General features: G+C 41.5%; 1 protein-coding gene across 2 annotated transcripts in view; it reads right to left on the minus strand.

Moving 5' to 3' along the window:
- The window catches only part of LRP2 (LDL receptor related protein 2), a 197591-nt gene that overhangs the window by 2717 nt on the left and 176740 nt on the right, over positions 1-18134 (minus strand). For both annotated transcript variants that reach the window (XM_041774050.1, XM_041774051.1), the window contains 12 exons: positions 17962-18105; positions 16389-16554; positions 14601-14729; positions 13179-13399; positions 12185-12361; positions 9829-9948; positions 7485-7575; positions 6622-6689; positions 6315-6432; positions 5465-5594; positions 4520-4621; positions 2498-2605 (listed from right to left, as the gene is read on the minus strand). In XM_041774050.1, the coding sequence (XP_041629984.1) occupies positions 2498-2605; positions 4520-4621; positions 5465-5594; positions 6315-6432; positions 6622-6689; positions 7485-7575; positions 9829-9948; positions 12185-12361; positions 13179-13399; positions 14601-14729; positions 16389-16554; positions 17962-18105 (1574 nt within the window). The remainder of the gene's footprint in view (positions 1-2497; positions 2606-4519; positions 4622-5464; positions 5595-6314; positions 6433-6621; positions 6690-7484; positions 7576-9828; positions 9949-12184; positions 12362-13178; positions 13400-14600; positions 14730-16388; positions 16555-17961; positions 18106-18134) is intronic.

Below are 18134 nucleotides of genomic sequence, written 5' to 3' on the forward strand. Positions count from 1 at the left end.
TGAAGGAGCGCGGGGTGCACAAGACCACAGAAGACCATTCACTGTAACCCACATGTAAGTGAGCACCTACTTCATACATGGCCACCACCAAGAAAATGATGAAGACATTCAGGTCAAGAGCCTGGCCTCGGGGAGCTTACGCTTATGGAATGGGCTAGGTGGAGTTAAGCGATTACTAACAAGAGGAACCATGGTGATTTTCATTTTTATCTCCTTGGGAAATCTGATGCACGTCAACAGGACTTTTGGGAAATGGATAGAACTGAGTCACAGGAATTCATGTTCCTTGATTTGAGTACTTTGAGCCAATTTACTGATGAAAGATAGATTTGTGAGCTTCTTTGGCACATCACCATTAACCTAAGGAGATCCTAACCAAGTGCCTCTACAGCTTTAAGTCACATGGGCTGCTTTCTCAGTACCCAGGAGACAATTGATACAGGGAGATCACCAGATCTACCACGGAGAACAGATGCTAGAGGGTCTCAGCCTTACCCGATTAAAAAAAAAAAAGAGCTGATACACTGCAAAGATGAAAATGAGAAAGAAAGGGACTATAATTGGTAAAGATCCACTCTCATTTGAAAAGCCTTTCAGTGTTCATTTTGTTTCTGATGATAGACGTGCAGGTCAGAGGCTGCAGCCTCCCCACCACATTCTCCTTCCTGCTCAGGCTGGGAAGGAGCTCTGTCTAGTGAAGAGGATCACTAGACTTGAAATGGACTGGAAAAGAAAAATAAGTGGAGAATATAAAATAAATCTGGCCCTGCCTTGGGCTTGAGTCTGATTCAGGGAACATTCAAGAAACATGACATTGTGACATTCAAGTATTTTGAAGTCTGTGGAAAATTAATCTCCAAAATCCACTTTTAAATGTAGGCTAAAGAAAAAAAATCAGTCCCTTGAAAAACAGGAAACTGAAAATTCCTTTCTAAGACAATATTTATATGTATCTGGTGTGTGTGTGTGTGTGTGTGTGTGTGTGTGTAGAAGGAATGCGTACATGAAATATAAAAAGGTAGACAGGGACCTCTGTTATAAGCTCTTTATTACTATTAATTTTTTTTTTTTTTAAGAGCAAGTGAGCAGGTTGGGGAGAGGCAGGTGGTGCAGAGGTGGAGGCAAGAGGAGGAAGAAGAAGAGTGAGTCTTAAGCAACCTCCATGCCTAGCACGGAGCCTGCCCCTAGAGCCCAAGGCAGGGCTTGATCTCAAAACTCTCATATCATGCATGACCTGAGCCAAAAACAAGAGACAGATGCTTAACTGACTGCACCACCCAGGAGCCCTCATTAGCATGGATTTTATTCAACTTTTATTTTGATCCAAACAAGCTGAACAGGAACCAGTATCTGAGGTGCTGAAAATCTAGCATGACTCCCAAGTTAACTCTGCAGATACCCATTATGCATATAGATCACGCAGTTTGAGAAATAAGGATTTTGAAATGGTCAGATTTCTAACCACCCTTGGATTTGTGTTTTCACATTACTTTATAGAAGAAGTCATAGAACCTTAGAACTGAGCCATTCCAGATCCTTTTGGTCTCAATTGGGAATGTGGGGGGAGGCAGAGTAGAGGATGACTTCTGGAACCACGGTGCTCTGGGGGAGACACTACTGACACTTAACTGGACAGGGGCCAGGAATACTAAAATGGCCTGCAATGCACAGAGTTTTGTACCACAAAGAACCATCTCACTTCATATGCCAATAGTGACCCAATGAGAAACATTAAGACTCTAGAACCCAGAGGTGAATAGTTTGTCCAGATCAGACAGCTAGATCTTATTTAGCTTCATATGTATCCATTAAAACTAGTGAGAGATTATACATTAACACAAAATTTTACATCAAACTTATCTACTGAATTTCTTTCTGTGGACCAAATAGTCTAAAAATTTCATGCCTGAAGGCATGAGATAGAGTATCATCAGTGGTCTTTTTTTTTTCTCTTAATCTCCAGTGTTAAACACTGTGCCTGGCACACCGAGGGCAATAATGTTGGTTGGTTGGACCTGGATGGATAGATGAAGAGTATAAAGTAGTGCCATCTCGTGGTGAATACAGGTAACAGCAGTAGAGCTAAGACAGGACATTCTGGAAACAAAGATGTTAACACTATAGAAAATTTGCATTATGTAAAAAAGGAAAGGGTCCTTGACACAGTGAGCTCATTCTTCTTATGAAGTCATTCTCTAAAATCAAGCATCTTTGGTCTTAAGAGCCTAGGTCCAGAAGACTGTCACCTTTCTTTTCTGTATGGTCTCCCATGTCACAAGGGATATCATTCCTATCCCAGTCAATGTAAGAAATGTGGCTTTAGTTAGAGGAAAGTTTTCAATTTATTATTTTTTAAAGATTATCTTTATTAACTGCCTCCATATCTTGGGTCCGTGAGCCTATCAGGGTCTCCCTAATTTACCTTAGCATCAGTAAACCCAGCAACTCCTAAGCCTTTTGCAAATCCTGTATCATTTCAGTAGCCGGCCACTGTTACCTGAGTTCCATCAGCACTTGGGGAAGTCGGCTTTGTGTCTGGAGCTATTTCAGAAGGGTTTATGGGACTTCCATAGTTCTGGTTATCCACATTTCCAGAAGCAGTAACCTGTGCACATATGAAAGGACATTACAGTTTTGAAAGCTGTGAAGCTTCTTATCAACTCTGGTTCTCTTTACTACCTTGCTTTCCCACAGGCATGGTGAAGCACTAGTTTTCTTATATGAGACCAATTCCATGGTTTAGGACTATACATTATTCCCATCTCCCCAAATCAGGAGCACCTATGTCATCTATGTCATGCCTTAATCCTGGGAGGCAAACACATCTCACTTACACCCTCATTTGGCAATGACAATATTACTTAGTAATGTGTTGTCCATGCTCTCTCATTCCCACTGTTGACCATATTTTTAAGTGAACCACTTTGGTTGTATTTTGGCAACCAGATCCTAGAGGAACAGCATGAATTATTCCCAAACTCAGAGAATTGAGAATCTTATCTTTGGACATTTAGAATAAAATTAATAATCTGAGAGAACTCCTTAGAAGAGGCTGAATGTTTGAAACAAGAGGCATAATGGAATTGACCCCCCTCTAGACATTTTCTATGACATTCATGTGATTCCAAGTTTCCCTCTTAAGTCCAAATTACCATGAATATGCAATAAACAAATTACAAGATAAAAATTCACTATTTTTCCTATATTTCTACATTCACTGTTTCACTTCTCAAAATGGATGTGTGGTTGTTTTTTTTAAGATTTTATTTATTTACTCATGAGAAACAGAGAGAGAGAGAGAGAGAGGCAGAGACACAGGCAGAGGGAGAAGCAGGCTCCATGCAGGGAGCCCGACGTGGGACTCGATCCCGGGTCTCCAGGATCACGCCCTGGGCCAAAGGCAGCTCTAAACTGCTGAGCCATCTGGGCTGCCTGAAAATGGATGTATTTAAAAATGCCTAACGAGATGCCACATCTATTTTATTGCTACCTGGCTATCAAAGGGTCAGGTAAAATGCTTTCAAGATGCAATTATTTCTGATCTTAGGAAAGCTATTCATAAATAAACATTTTATTTTTAAAATGCATCATATAGGGGTGCCTGGGTGGCTCAGTGATTGATCTGCCTTCAGCTCAGGGTGTGATCCTGGGGTCCTGGGATCGAGTCCCACATCAGGCTCCCTGTAGGGAGCCTGCTTCACAGGGAGCCTACTTCTCCCTCTGCCTGAGCCTCTGTCTTTCATGAATAAATAAATAAAATCTTTAAAAATAAATAAATAAAAGGCATCATAGCTTATGACTTCAAAAGAAGTTTAAATATTAACAATGAAACCATATATCACAAAGGCTGTAGTAGTTTTTGACAAAGGAAGGACAGGTTAATAGTTATAGACATTAGAAGTGGTGTAGGAGTCACTGACCCAGATCCAGTGAAAAGTTCTTTCCCTTCATCTATACACCTACGTCAACTCCCTGCTCCTCTTAAAAATGAGTGAGCAACAGGGCTGCACCAAAGGAAATTGAGATCTCCGCCTATCAGTTCTGGAGGCTTTTGTACTTTTCAGTAAAGTACAGGGAAGGCAAGCATAGGGAGGTCACCTCAAATAACACCCTTGTGATACCAATAAGAACCCAGAGAGTATACCCAGTCCCCCAAATCTCTACATAATGACCTGACAATCATTCACTTGTTCACTTCACAAATATTTACACAGAGTCGGTGTGTGCCAGGCACTGCTTGCCAAGCCCCTGGATGGACTCATAATTCTTGCTCTGACCAGTCAGAATGAAAAGGCTCTTGGTCAGCACCCCATGAATGGCTTCTAAACCCCAGCAACTATGCAAAAAGTTGGTGTCACATCCTTGGGTCAGTCCTGTGACTGCATATAGTGAAGCTGAAGAATGGAACACTTGTGTTTCCTTCCACTTGAGAGAAAGCTAGGAGAACCCTAAGAGGATATTATTCAATAGAACAAGATACAACAGCAGCAGCACCTGAAAGAAAGGACTGATTTCTCACCTGGGTTGGCTGAACCACTTTGATATCACTGTCCCTGGATGCATACATTGGGTTTTCAAATATTATGGGCTGCTTCCCCATCTCCATGGCAAAGTTTTCACTCTGATGGAGGAAAAAAAAATCTGGTCTCTACACAAAGAAAGGTGCTCCCCTCGTACTTGGAGCAATGCCAGGTACTATGCCAAATTTACCCAAAAAGAAATTACAAAGAAAAATAAAAGGCAGGAGTCTTAAGGCTTCTATATAGCAAACCATTACATAAAGTTAACAAACGCAGTCATTTATCAGATCAAGGAAACGGAAACACACTGCCTAGATCCATGTCTTTGGCTCCTTACTACAAATATATCACTTCGGGACTGGGTTTGCACAACAAAGAAAAGGGTGAGTGGTGGAAGAAGAGCAAAGAGGAGAAGAGGGAGATGGGAAAGGAGAAAGAATGGATAATATTGTACTTTCATGCAGGAGCAAATATGAAAGATTTTGGGGGAAAAGAGAATAGTGAAAAGGATTTTCCAGTATTGATTATAGAGACTGTACCAGTCCACTTCCCAAAATAAACCTAATAACCATTTGGTCCTAATACAAGAGGTATTACTGTACCCATTTTACAATCCTTTTTCCTTTCATATACAAAGAGTCACCACATAAAAAAAAACACCATGCTCTCTTTCTGCCCTCTCCCAAAGAACATAAGACTGTTTAAGATTCCCATTAAACATACCACTGCTTACGATTCAACTGTGACTGAGAGCAGGGGTTGAGTTCAATTTTATTACTAATATTTTTAGAGACCTGCAACAAACTTAATGTTTCCTAATTTTATAAAGACTATACTGAGAGGCATATTGCTTCATCTTTTTTTTTTTTCTAGGTTAATTTTATACTCTCTAAAGTGTTTCTTTTATAAAACAGTAACAATGACAACCTTGCAACCACACTCACCATCACCATTGATCTGTCAATAGCAGACTCGGGCCCAAAACCAGATACTCCAATATCCATGTTAACATCCGCTCCTGATCTGAAGGTCACCCCATTTCCATTTTCAGAGGATTTAACTAGACTGCTTAAGCTGAAAAGAAGAAATTGAAACAATGTGGTTTTTATAAAAAGATTTTGTTTAGTTATTCATGAGACACACACGCAGAGAGGCAGAGACATAGGCAGAGGAGAAACAGGCTCCATGCAGAGAGCCCAATGTGGGACTTCATCCCAGGACCCCCGATCATGACCAAAGCCAAAGGCAGACGCTCAACCACTGAGCCACCCAGGCGTCCCCAGTACTCTATTTTTTAAACAACCTTTTGCAATAGTTCTCTCTCCCCCATATTGCTAAATCTTCCTTAAATGGAGTGCCCGATTCCCACTCTGATTCACACATCAAACACGATAGGAAGTTGCCTGACCTACGGGGAAGTGTTAAAGCACATTCCTGGGTGCTGGAGATCTAAGAGAGCCCACTTGGCACTTGCAGGAATAAATCCTGGTCCATCCCACAGACTGTGCTCTAGCCTACCCTGAATGCCCACTAGTGGGCACAATCATTTGAATTATAAAATGGGATTTGCACTCAGGCTTCAAAAAAGAAGCATTTGATTACGAAGTTGTGATTTGAAATGAATGCTTTAAGTTCATCACTTTTTGTTTCTGCAGAAAAGGTAAGCTGCATGCTATGCTTTTTTAAAAGAAAGCAAAAAAAAAAAAAAAAAAAAAAAAAAAAAAGCACCTAAATTCTTCACAGGGTCACATCACCCAGGCTTCTAAAATCAGTATTTCCCATAATGAAACTGACCTTGGTAGCTTGGGCAGGGAGGGCAAAAGGGAGCCAGTCCTCCTGTAGTGGAAAAATCCTAAGGCTGCCAGAGCTCCAACTATGATGATCAAGATGATTGTCAACAGCACTGCCACTGCTGCCATCAGAGAGGGAATAAGAAGTGACCATATCAGCATGTGGAAAGGGAAAGGAACCAAAAGACTTAACAGTGGAAGCTGGGGGTAGGGCCAATCGTTCTTGGAAGCCTGAGTTAAGTAGAACATAAACAGCATTCAGCTTAGGAGCTGTGGGGCATCTCCAGGTTGCTCACATTCTTAAAACTTACTTGTTCCTGGAGGGACGCCTTTTGAAAGCCCTATTTCACAATATTTTCCCATGTAGCCACTGGGACACCTGAAAGTAAAAGAAGAATTGCTCACAAGCTGTGGCCGACTTAGGCTTCCGTAGTTGCTTTACGAACACATGAGGCAGAGAGAGGTTTGACTGAGCAAATTACATGGAGAACAATCAGTTTATTCTACCAAGGGATGGATGATGAGCAGAGAACAGCAATCTGACCTTGAAATCCACTTTCAGTGGTGTGGCTATGACATCTACGGGATCATCAAATAAGCCCGGTGGTGTCTACCCTACAGAATTCTTCAAGAATAAAACTGGGAACCATGATTGTGTTCTCTCTTCTGACATGTATTCATTAAATACATTTTAAAGACCTCCATTTATCTTGCTCCATGTAAGAGCTTTCTCAATAATTCTTTTTTTCCAAATCTTTAGCCCAATCTCTGCTCATCAAGAGTATTTGGGCTGAAGCAGCTCTGCTGACAACTGGTCTCCCACAATCCAAGCGTAATTAACACCAGATGAGTAGAAAATGGGGTCATCACTTCTCTAACTCTTTGTTAGAGTTGGCCCACAATCCTCTGGCATCTCCTGGGGGAGTGTTGGAGATGCAGAATCCTGTGAACGAGATGGGCATTTGATCCAGATGATTCTTATGCGCAGGAAAGTTTGAGAAGCACTGCCTTAGTTTTCTGTCGGACTCTTCCAGGGAAGGGCAAGCTGGTCAAGATGTGAAAATTAGTGAACTGGCCAGGTTCTTGCACTTGTTTTTTTCTGGCTACTTTGTCTCACTCAAATTCCCCCAGAAGAGACAAGGCCTCCAGCTCAGACCTCAACATTCAGACTTACTTGCATTTGGGGAGGTCATTCTCATCAAAATAGCAATTTCCTCCGTACATACACCTGCATGGGGGGGGCATGTTGATGGGACTTTCGATGGCTGCAGAAAGGGAAAGCCATGCATGTGTTAGTGTTAGTCAGCCACGTTTGGCAGAGCACCCAAACCATGCAAATCTGTGTGGGCCCAGGGTCAGGATGGGGAGCGGGCTGGGGTGGGGCAGCAAAGCAGGTGCCCTATCAAAACGTTACCTTCCACTCAAGTCCCCAACGAATTTCTTATCAGTAATAAGGTTTTGGAAAGTAACATACATTTGGTGGAAAGAAAGAGGCAATTTATAGCATTTCCCCCCCCCCCCCTCAAGACAGTAGAGAGATGCTACTCCAGAACGTACATTAACATTTAAAAGAGACTTGTGGTAGAGGAATCTCTTAGGACATTTATGTCCTCATGCGAAGTTCTCAGAATTCTCCTCTGCAAGCCCAGTGAAACACAAAAGTTCAATTTGGGCACACCTCAAAGTCTCAACCGAAGCTTCCAAAGCATCAGAGAGCCATCGATCAACTGACAGAGACACACAATGCAGAGGCGTGAATGCCTGGCAGAGAGCTGGTTAGAGATGTCCTATTTTTTAAGCCCTCCAAAACTGCCCTCTCTCTGGGCCCCTGCTCTAATTCAGCCCCCACAGACTCCCTGGTTGTGCCTGATGGGGTTGTTAGTGTTCCCACAGCTCATACCTAGAAGACGTGTTCACTTATTTCAGGAGCTCAGATGTCCTGCTAGCTCAGTCCCTCAATCTGAATCTCTACTCAGATTTTACTTTATCAGAGAGGCCTTCCTGGAACTCTGTGTAAAGGCAAGCCAACCCCCACCCCACCCTCATCCCTCTTTCCCTGCTTTAGTTTTCTCCTTTTTTGTTTTCACCACCTGCCATTATATATCTGGGGGAGGGGTGGCGCTCTGTTTATTGTCCTATTAGAGTATAAATTCAACAAGAGCAGAGGATCTGTTTGTTGTGTTCACTCCCAGCACTTCGTTATCTCCCACATTTAGTGCCTGGCACATAGTAAGCACTCAATAAATACTTATCAAGTTAGCTAATTAATATACCAAACCAAGACTTCATAGGGAATGACTAACCACCATTGGCATGCTCGCTTTGGTTAAGTTCTTTCAAAAAGAATCTTACTATAATTCATTTGGCAAGAAATGTAAGTGGGGAAAGTAGTAGATGAGGTGACAATTTGGCCAACACTAACCCCTGAATGTGAAATGGCAGTTAAGTATCAGAACCAATCATCATAGGACAAATGTCAAAAGCCTGGAATCATTGTTTGGTTCAAAATATTGCTGAATATTGAAATCTTGCCAGTATCTCTCCAGTAACCTTGGGGATGAGAGTAGGGACAGGGAAAGGGGAACAGGGGAAGCAGTTTTTTCCCTTTAAGTTCATTCTCTAAACCTGCCAACTTCTCAGCCTCCTTGGGAAGAGTAAAGGTGGGGCCTGTATAACTGCTTTGCTCCCCCTGGTGGCCAAAGGTGGGTAAGCAAGGCCCCATCAACTCAAACTAAGGGACCTGAGCCACAAAACGGGCCACTAGTCAACTGCAGGATGATTTTTTAATGTGCGTATTAAGAATTGGACACTAGGGGAAAAAAAAGAATTGGACACTAGGTAGGGACGCTAGTCATTCCCCATGATTTATACACACCTTAATTTAAGAGTCATTGAAGAAAGGTATTGCCAGGAATAGATCATCCACAGCCCTTGGGATGAGAAACCACTGCTTCCTTATTCTGGCCTCCATCTCCCAACAACATAAGGTATCTTTTAAAATGTGGCCCTTTTTCACTCATCACAACTTTTAAATGAGCATGTGTGGAGAACAGTGCCCCTCCTCTTGCCTTCCCATCTGTACTGGATAAGGTCCCCCACCTTCAGGAACCTAGTTCCTCACTTGAGGAACTCCAGTTAAGGCCGACTGAATTATAGAGCAACAGATATCCAATATGGGGTAGGGAAAGGAGGTAAAGGCCTTATAGAAAACCCACTTCCAAATATCTTTACAAAACAACACAAGAGTAGATATGAGGGGACTGAGTCTATACAGATCCAAGCAAATAATTCTCAGCAATCATTGGGACACCAGTTCTGTTTGGCTCCCTAAGTCCCACCCAGCTTTGTTCATATTTTCCTCTCTCTCATCCCTCTGTCAAGCCACTCCATCCTTCAAAGGACCCAGCACACAGGGATTTTTCAGGCTCTTGCAGAAGGTGAAATGCAGATAGGGAACCTAGTGAAGAAGGCAGAGGAATATTCCCAGGGCCCCGTGGCTGCCCCAGCCGTGCCCCTACCTGCGTTACAATCAGTGATGCTCCCTTCTATGAATGTGGAGCCCTGGGGGCAGGCACAGCTGTAGCCTCCGGGTCTCAGAAGGCAGAGGTGACTGCAGACATTTTTACAGCGGTTGGGCACTGGAAAGCACATGAGAACAGTGGTTAGGGTCTGAGGAGGGAATGAGTATCCCAACCAAGGATATGCCCATGATCTGAGTTGTGGCCCTGCCAGGTGAGATCAGAGCCCAGGCAGTGTCCCAGCCCCTGGAAGCCACATGCCACTCACCTCAGTTACACTGCCATCTCCCAACCTCCCCACCAAAGTGGCACAGTCCCTCCATCCTACTCCCATATCACTCACATATTCTATGGCATTACTTATCTCCTCCCTTGTCCTGGCAGGTTTAGAAGGTAGGTGTTTAGTCCACTGCATGACCTCAAAAACTAATTAATGCAAAGCACTTTGAGATAGTTCAAAAGACCAGTAAGACCCTATTATTATACCAAGATTTGTCATTACCATAGATCATAATGTATCCAAATAATATATTAGATATGATTTCCACCCCCCCTTGTAAGAGGACTTTCTTCTGGACTTTGGTTCTCCTACTTGCAGGACAAGGGAATTTAAAGCTGCAATTTCTAGAGTCACCTGGGAACGATTCACAACTATTGATGCCTAGTCACAGAAATTCAGATTTAAATTGGTCTAGGATGCAACTCAAGTGTCACCACGAAAAGCTTCTCAGGTAATTCTGGAGTCTTCCGAATTCTACCTTAGCTTATGTTATGATATCTCCAAGGTATAGACGATCTCTAAATTCCTTCTCAGACTAACATTCTGTCAGAATGGTTAATGGGCTGATTCTCTGTCACCCAATATGTAACCACAGACATAGCAAGGCTATAATATAATAAACCATATTCCAAAGTCGCACTCAACATCTGCCCATCTTCTTCAGCAATCTAGAGCAAAACTTTTCAAACTTGAATGTAATACAAATCACCTAGGGAATCTGATTCAGAAAGGGTGGGTAGGGCCTGAATGTCTTGCATTTGCCACCAATTCCCATAAGATACCAGGGCTACCAGTCCATGGCCAACACTTGAGTAGGGCCTTAACCAGTAACATCAGCATCAGTTGGGAACTTGTTAGAAATGCAAATTTTTAGGCCACTCAGGCATATTAAATCAGAAACTCCTTAGGTGGGGCCTGGCAATATACATTCAACAAGCTCTCTAGATAATTCTGATACATGCTAAAATGTGAAAACTATTGGTCCAGAGTAAAAGCTAATCTGGCACAGCTGGGCTAGGTCTCTGGCCTACACAGTAATCAGTACTCTCTTATGGGGGCCCAGCTGACTCCAGATATTCCTCTAACTCCTAGGTAGCCTTCTCTGCAAGGGCCAGAGAGCGGCTCACGATAAGTACTGTGTTCTCCCTCCTGTCTTTAGAACTGCCCAGCACAAGGGCCCCAAGAACATGGAAGACATAAGAGCTATTTTATCAGTGGGGTTTCCTGTATGTTAGATGAAAATAAAACCTCTTTATACAGTTTTGCAGATTAATGGAAGTAACAGATGTCTGAGTGAACAGTTGAAGGGAGAATTGGACTTACAGAGCTTAATAAAAGTCTATTTCCTTTCCTCACTTCAAGAATTTCTCTTCCCTTTTACCTGACTCCATTTGATGGTGAAGGATGAATTAGTTAGAACACGGAAACCTGATGAAGCGTGACCCGCAACTAAGAAAATGGGACAGTGGGGAGGAGGTAGAAATGCATATAACTAACAGGTTTTTTAAAAATATATTTTTATTTACTCATGAGCGACACACAGAGAGAGAGAGGCAGAGACACAAGCAGGCTCCATGCAGGGAGCCCTATGTGAGACTCGATCCAGGGTCTCCAGGATCAGGCCCCGGGCTGAAGGCAGCGCTAAACCACCGAGCTACCCAGGCTGCGCGTAACTGACAGTTTTAACCTGAGGCTCATGTAGCTCAGGATAACCTGACTAGCCTAGCCTTGGAATTAAAAGAGTATGTAACACCGATGATGTTGATGAAACCCAATGTAACCCACCTACACCTAGCAGAGGGTGGATGCCTACTGGATTCTGTGGTCCAGAAGTATATACCTGTAACTCCAACGAGGACTGAAATATTTTTACTTCATATCTGCTGGTGATGTACATAATTACATCTGACCTCCAATTTTATCTTTCTGTGGTCAAAATGGTTAAAACACACACACCTTTCATGCACCAAGAGATCAGACTATTATAATCCACTACCACTTTCCAATAATACAGCCATTAATTTGAAATAAGGTTTCCAGATAATAAGGAACATCTTATTCCAAGGTTGGGGTTACCTGATCGATCATATCTATGTTGATGGAAGATTCGAACTTGAGTGAGCCATGGGTTTACCATCAGCATTTTCTCTTTCTCATCTTGCCCAAATTTATCTTGCTTCCATACTTCTCCCTTATCCTTAGATATCCAGTAAAACTGGCCTTCAAAGATGTCCAGACTATATGGGTTCATTGCTGCTTAACCACAGAGGGAAACAAACAAAAACAGAAAACAAAAAACAAAAAACAAAACCCAAAATTATTGAATAGAAAGTTCCCTACCTCTCTTTTATATCAGGTGTCATTATGCTTGAATTAAACCCTAATACAATGCCTTGATATTCCAGGAACATTCAGGCAGACCTTCTATACATGTGACCACAACAGTGTGCTATTTGGGAGATCAAGATGACAGACATTAAACTAGATTAATGCCCGCTGGTTTATGGCAATTATAGAGAACCTGCTCACTTTCGAGTTGCTGATCTAATTTTATTTCTGGACAATAATTTGAATGGCAGAGATTCTGGGTCTTTTTCTTTGAACATAAGACAGCACTTGTTGGGTAAAGCTGATAGATAATGGATTGCTGCAATTCTGCAGAAATCTGGATAAGAAAACAGAATGTTTCTTTCCTTCTAGATGTTTCCAGTTGTACATAATAAACAACTGAGCATAATAAAAACAAATGGGTCTAGAAGTGGTTAGACATGGATTTCCATTGGTACGCATGAAATGCCACTTAGGGCACTCAGGGCAACTTAACAGGAAACTAGGTTATTTCAATTATCTGTTGGTAAGAATACCTTTTAAAAATTATGTTAAAAGGACCAAAAAAAACCCCTTAATTATTGCTAATAGATTCATTTGCACTTAAATCAGCAGCTGCGGGTTGGAGGGAGTGGTATCTAAGAAACTGTATCAAATGAAGATCACATTGCTTCTGGAGAAAATGGGCAGATACTAGAAATATACTTCGTGGTTATATATTAAATTCTAACCCATTTCTAACCTGCATTTGCAACAATTCTCCTATCAGTCCCATCATGTTTTATAGTTTCAATATTGTTCTCCTTGAAGTCACTCCAGTAGATCCGGTCATTGTTCAAATAATCAATGGCAAGGCCAGTTGGCCAACCAAGGTTCTCTTGAACCAGGGTTTTCCGATGCTGTCCATCCATCCAGGCAGACTCGATTTTAGGTTCTCTGCCCCAGTCAGTCCAGTACATAAGCCTGCAACAGAAGGTTTTCTCCTTTTAAGATTTCATCTAGTGAGGCATCTCCACTGAAGCAGAGCAAAAACTTCCAACAGGGAAATCAACTGTTTTTCATAGAGGTCTGGGTGCTAAGTGATGCTGTTTTTACACTTTACTTTTTAGAAGATGGGGTGAGAAGAGGAGGAGCCAGTGCATCTGTGGTCTATCCTTCCTGAAAACTTTCTCAATAGAAATTGCCCAGCCCTGTTCAAGTATATATATATTCAGACACTTTAAAATGTATAATTACAAGAACTGTTCATTCTTCATAAAATACTTATTGAATGCCTATGTGTTAGCAGCGCTATCTTGCATTTGAGATGCATCAGTGAATAAAATAAGGATTCCAATTTTAAAATGGATTATTTTGCATCCAATTAATAATTATAGGAGAATTGCATAGGCCAGGGATTACATCACTTCAAATACCTGGAAAGGACCAGGCAGGCAATATAAATGAGTGGAGCACAGCAGTTATGAATATCAAGTGATTATGAGAGCAAGGCCTTGTCTAAAAGTTCCAGGCAATACTGCATCAAAAAAGGCATCCCTACTGGGGAACCCAAGTGGCTCAGTTGGCTAAGAGTCCAACTATTGATTTAAGCTTAAGTCATGATCTCAGGGTTGTGAGATCAAGCCCTGCATCAAGCTCCAAGCTGAAACCTCTCCTTATCCCTTCCCCTCTCCCACCTCTCTAAAAAAAAAGAAAAAGAAAGGCATACCTACTTAGTATTATCAGTTCTCATTTTTCAAGCCAAAAATACAGCATAAATTTTTTTTAATGTTAGTAACTAAGTTTTCAAAACCTTAAAGCTCTGTTTAGTCCAATATAGCCATATTTAGCCTACCAGCCACCACTTTGCAGCCTCTAGTCTACACCAATCATCAGGTAGAGACCAATTCTTCAATTCTATTGAGAAATGCATGGATTTTAGACAAACTGGGCTATGCAAAAAGTGTGGCCAGAGGCCTTCCCCTTACACAGTATCAGTCTGAAGCTTGGCTAGTTCTAAATGATCCTTAGGGCATACTATAATTCTTTAAATTAGTCACAGATACCATTCCAAAAAGTCCAAGGACAATTTTAGTACCATTAGGAAAAAAATAATTAAAGATATAAATTTTTAAAAATCCACAGGAAAATATCTAGAACATGAAAGACTCCTTCAAGTACCTACCCTAGTTTGGGATTCACAACCACTGCAGCTGGTTGATCCAGTCCAGTGGAAATCAGCCACTTTCTGTACCTCCCATCAAGTTTAGCCACCTGGATCCTTTTGCTTTTGGCATCTGACCAGTAAATATGCCTAAATTCAAAGGGACAAAGTTAGATATCTATAAAGTCTAGACTGATCACTTCTGAGGGACAGGTTTGAAGATGAGAGCATTCAGTTTGGAAGCTGGGGCCAGTAAGACAACTACTTAGATACCAATGAGCAGATGGGAGTCACCCTCTCTCAGGAATGCCCCAATCTCTTCAGCCAAGGGTTTTTGCAGTTACAAGTGGAAGAGTAAGGGATAGAGGAGGACTCCTGCCTCATCAGCCAGGATCAGTGATGATGGTGTGTCTCACATCTGGCATTGCTATAAGACATGTACTTCCAGGTGGGAAGTCGTAAGGCACTGTTTAGCTGGCCCTTTAATTCCAACTATGAATCTGTCTCTGCTCAGTCAAGAGCCTCACTGGAACCAACTACAATCAGGCATCAGCTCTAAGGATGAGTGGAAATTGCCTTTCCAAAAAAAGAAAAAAAAAAAACTTAGCAAAGTCATCCTGCCTTATTCCACTAGTAGGGTGGCGCATCTGTCTCTTATGAGAAGGAAGATTTCTATCAGCTTCTTCACTCACTCGTTCATGAAGGCTGAGAAAGGAGTAAAAACTTCAAACATGAAGACAGATCTCCTATTGCCTGGCTAATTTTCAGAAGGCAGTGCTAAAGTCTATAGAGTTTCAAGTTACTGACTCTCCAAGGCCTTGATTCCGGATAGAAAATGCTGAAATGAGTGCCCTGATAGCCTGTGGGCACAGCAGGGACCTAATTAACTTCTTCAGAGATGTTCAAGTCTTCCAGGAGCGCTAGACAAGTTGTTAAAAGGTGAAAATTAATTTATGCTGCTAATGACTCTCCAGTCTCCCAGAGGGCAACAAGCCCCTGAGCCTTCCCTCTCAAACATTTTTTTATTATTCATTCATTTTCAAGGAGATGGGGAATTCTATGAATATTTGAGCTCTGATCCTAACATAATTGCTTTTCCATAAATGTCACTTACGATGCAAGGCTCTTCCTTGAAGAAGTGGCTTATGAACTTTTCCACATTGGTTTGCATTTCCTGCGTCTACCTGATAATAAACCTACTTAAGGTTCATATTTAGGGATCATACAAAATGTCTGGCTCTGGTCCCTCAGGTTCTAGAAAATCTAAAAGAGCAGAACAAAGCCGACATCACTATTAAACCAAACCCAAAGATTAAACAGGAAAGTCAAATTTCCAATCTGTTCAGACAGTACAGCATGCTGAAAACACAAGATGTGTATTCCTGCTCCTCCAAATAATTACCATAGAGAAAAATGTTTCATCTCAACTGCCTTGCTGGAAGAATTGGGAAGCTGTTCCATTTCTTCACAAAATGAATAGTGCTGCCATACTGAAAGTTATAATTTTGGAATCCAAAACTCTGTTGGATAAGAATGCTTTCCCGCATATAAAATCTTGACCTCGGTGCTTTCCCAAACATTTTCATGGAATACACAGAACATAGGAAATTAGAAGGTTTATATAACACCTCAGGGTAAGCAGAGGTGGTTACTGGGGCTAGAGCAAGCCCAGGCATCACCCAGCTGCACCAGCGCCATGTGCTACCCATAGTTGGACCAGCTTAACTCACATGCCATGGCAAGCAGTAGGGAGGTCTGGCCAGGAAAACAGAATAGACAAGAGGAGAATGAGGCTATGGCTAAACTTACCTTCCAACCCAGTCCACTGCTAATCCATCTGGTTGCATTATGTATTTCAGGTTCAGGTTAACTTTCGACACGAGATTATTAGTACCAGATTCAAAGTTGGGGATGTAGGCACGTTTGATAGCACCAAAATCAGAGCCATGCCCTAGCACAGTATAATATACAACACCTGCAAAGCAAGACACACAGTTGAGTTCCATGTTAAAAACATCAAGTAAGGGTGGAACTAGGGTTTAATTAGGTGAACTACTGTTCATTTATTGACATCTCTACTTCCCCATTGTTCCTATAAGAGTAATAATTCAATTACACTGATTTGATCAAACCTCAAGACATCATACTTGAGCTACTAGCTACAAATACTTTCAACTGATAGCTTATTGATACTGACTTAGCTGTCTCTATTTCAAGGTAACTTGCTAAAATATATTTCAGCCAAGGGGCTATTTACTCTCATTAGGATCAAGTTCTAGTTTCCCAAACAAAATGTATAGATAAACCAGGGGCAGGCTATTCAATAACTTGTAGTAAAGGAGCTATGTAGATGAGGAGTCCTATTTTCTGTATAGACTAAAGGAGAGTAGACAGCAAACAACTTAAAAAGCACAGGAAGACTGTGAAGGTCTTTGCCATTCTTGAAGAGTTTACTGTATTGAGTAAGTGTGTAAACACAGCCATAATAAATCTTACATAGCATAGTTACTAATAGTTTGCAAAGCACTTTCACATCTGTTATCTCATTTCATCTTCAAAGAACTCTCAGAGGTAGGCAGGCAGACAAGATTACAGTCCTTACTTTACAGATAAGAAATGGAGAATGAGATAATTGTTACAATTATTTAAGGTTATAAAGCTTAAGAGATGAGGGAAATAGGCATAGAAGATGAGTTTTCTGATTCCTGCCTCATTACCATCTCCCACATACCCCACAGTCATGAAAGACTCAACAATAAACATTTTTCATATTTTCATCCATTGAACTAAATTTCTAAAGCAACCATTGCATACACTGTACTAGATGTTGGGTCAGATGCTAGGCTTGCAGAGTTGAATTAGATTCAATCCTGTCTCCAAAGAGCTCATGGTTAAAATTCAGGGAGAAAATTATGTGGAAAGCTGTAACTCAGTGTAACGTGCTTTAGTAAAAGCACATATAAAACACTTATAGGCTCATGAGTGAGCAATTATGGAACTGTGCCCAGGAAGGATATAGAAGATGTCAGAGGAGATAATATTTGAACTGAGTCTTTGAAGTTTGAATAGAAATTTTGAAGGGTACAGTGACAGGGAAGAACAGTCCCTGCATGAGCAAAGACAAAGAGATATTAAATAAAGGGATGAGGTGGTCCTAAAAGGATAATCCCCAGAGATGGGAGAAGGTTTGGTTAAAAGTTGAAAAAGCTTTGCTGGAACACATGGCCACACTATGCCCACACTCCAGAGCATGCTGGATTAGGAGGAGCTTCCTCTTCCACTCATGCAACAAAATTCACTCATTAAAAAACAGATTCTCCAAAGACCTTACAATTTAATAATTCAATTAATATCGATGACAGATGCCAAAGTTCATACTCACTGAGACCTATGTCTTCAGGATCCCAATCATAATCAATAGCCTGAATACGTTCTTCGCCTTCAAGATAATCTGAGAACTTCTCAGATGAGAGATTATATTTTCGAATCCGGACATTTTCGGGCAGTAGCAACAAAGGAGGGTTACCTGTAAAAAAAGACAAGGGCTGCTTTATC

Source organism: Vulpes lagopus, chromosome 11 (genome assembly GCF_018345385.1).
Source record: "Vulpes lagopus strain Blue_001 chromosome 11, ASM1834538v1, whole genome shotgun sequence".
Taxonomy (NCBI): domain Eukaryota; kingdom Metazoa; phylum Chordata; class Mammalia; order Carnivora; family Canidae; genus Vulpes; species Vulpes lagopus.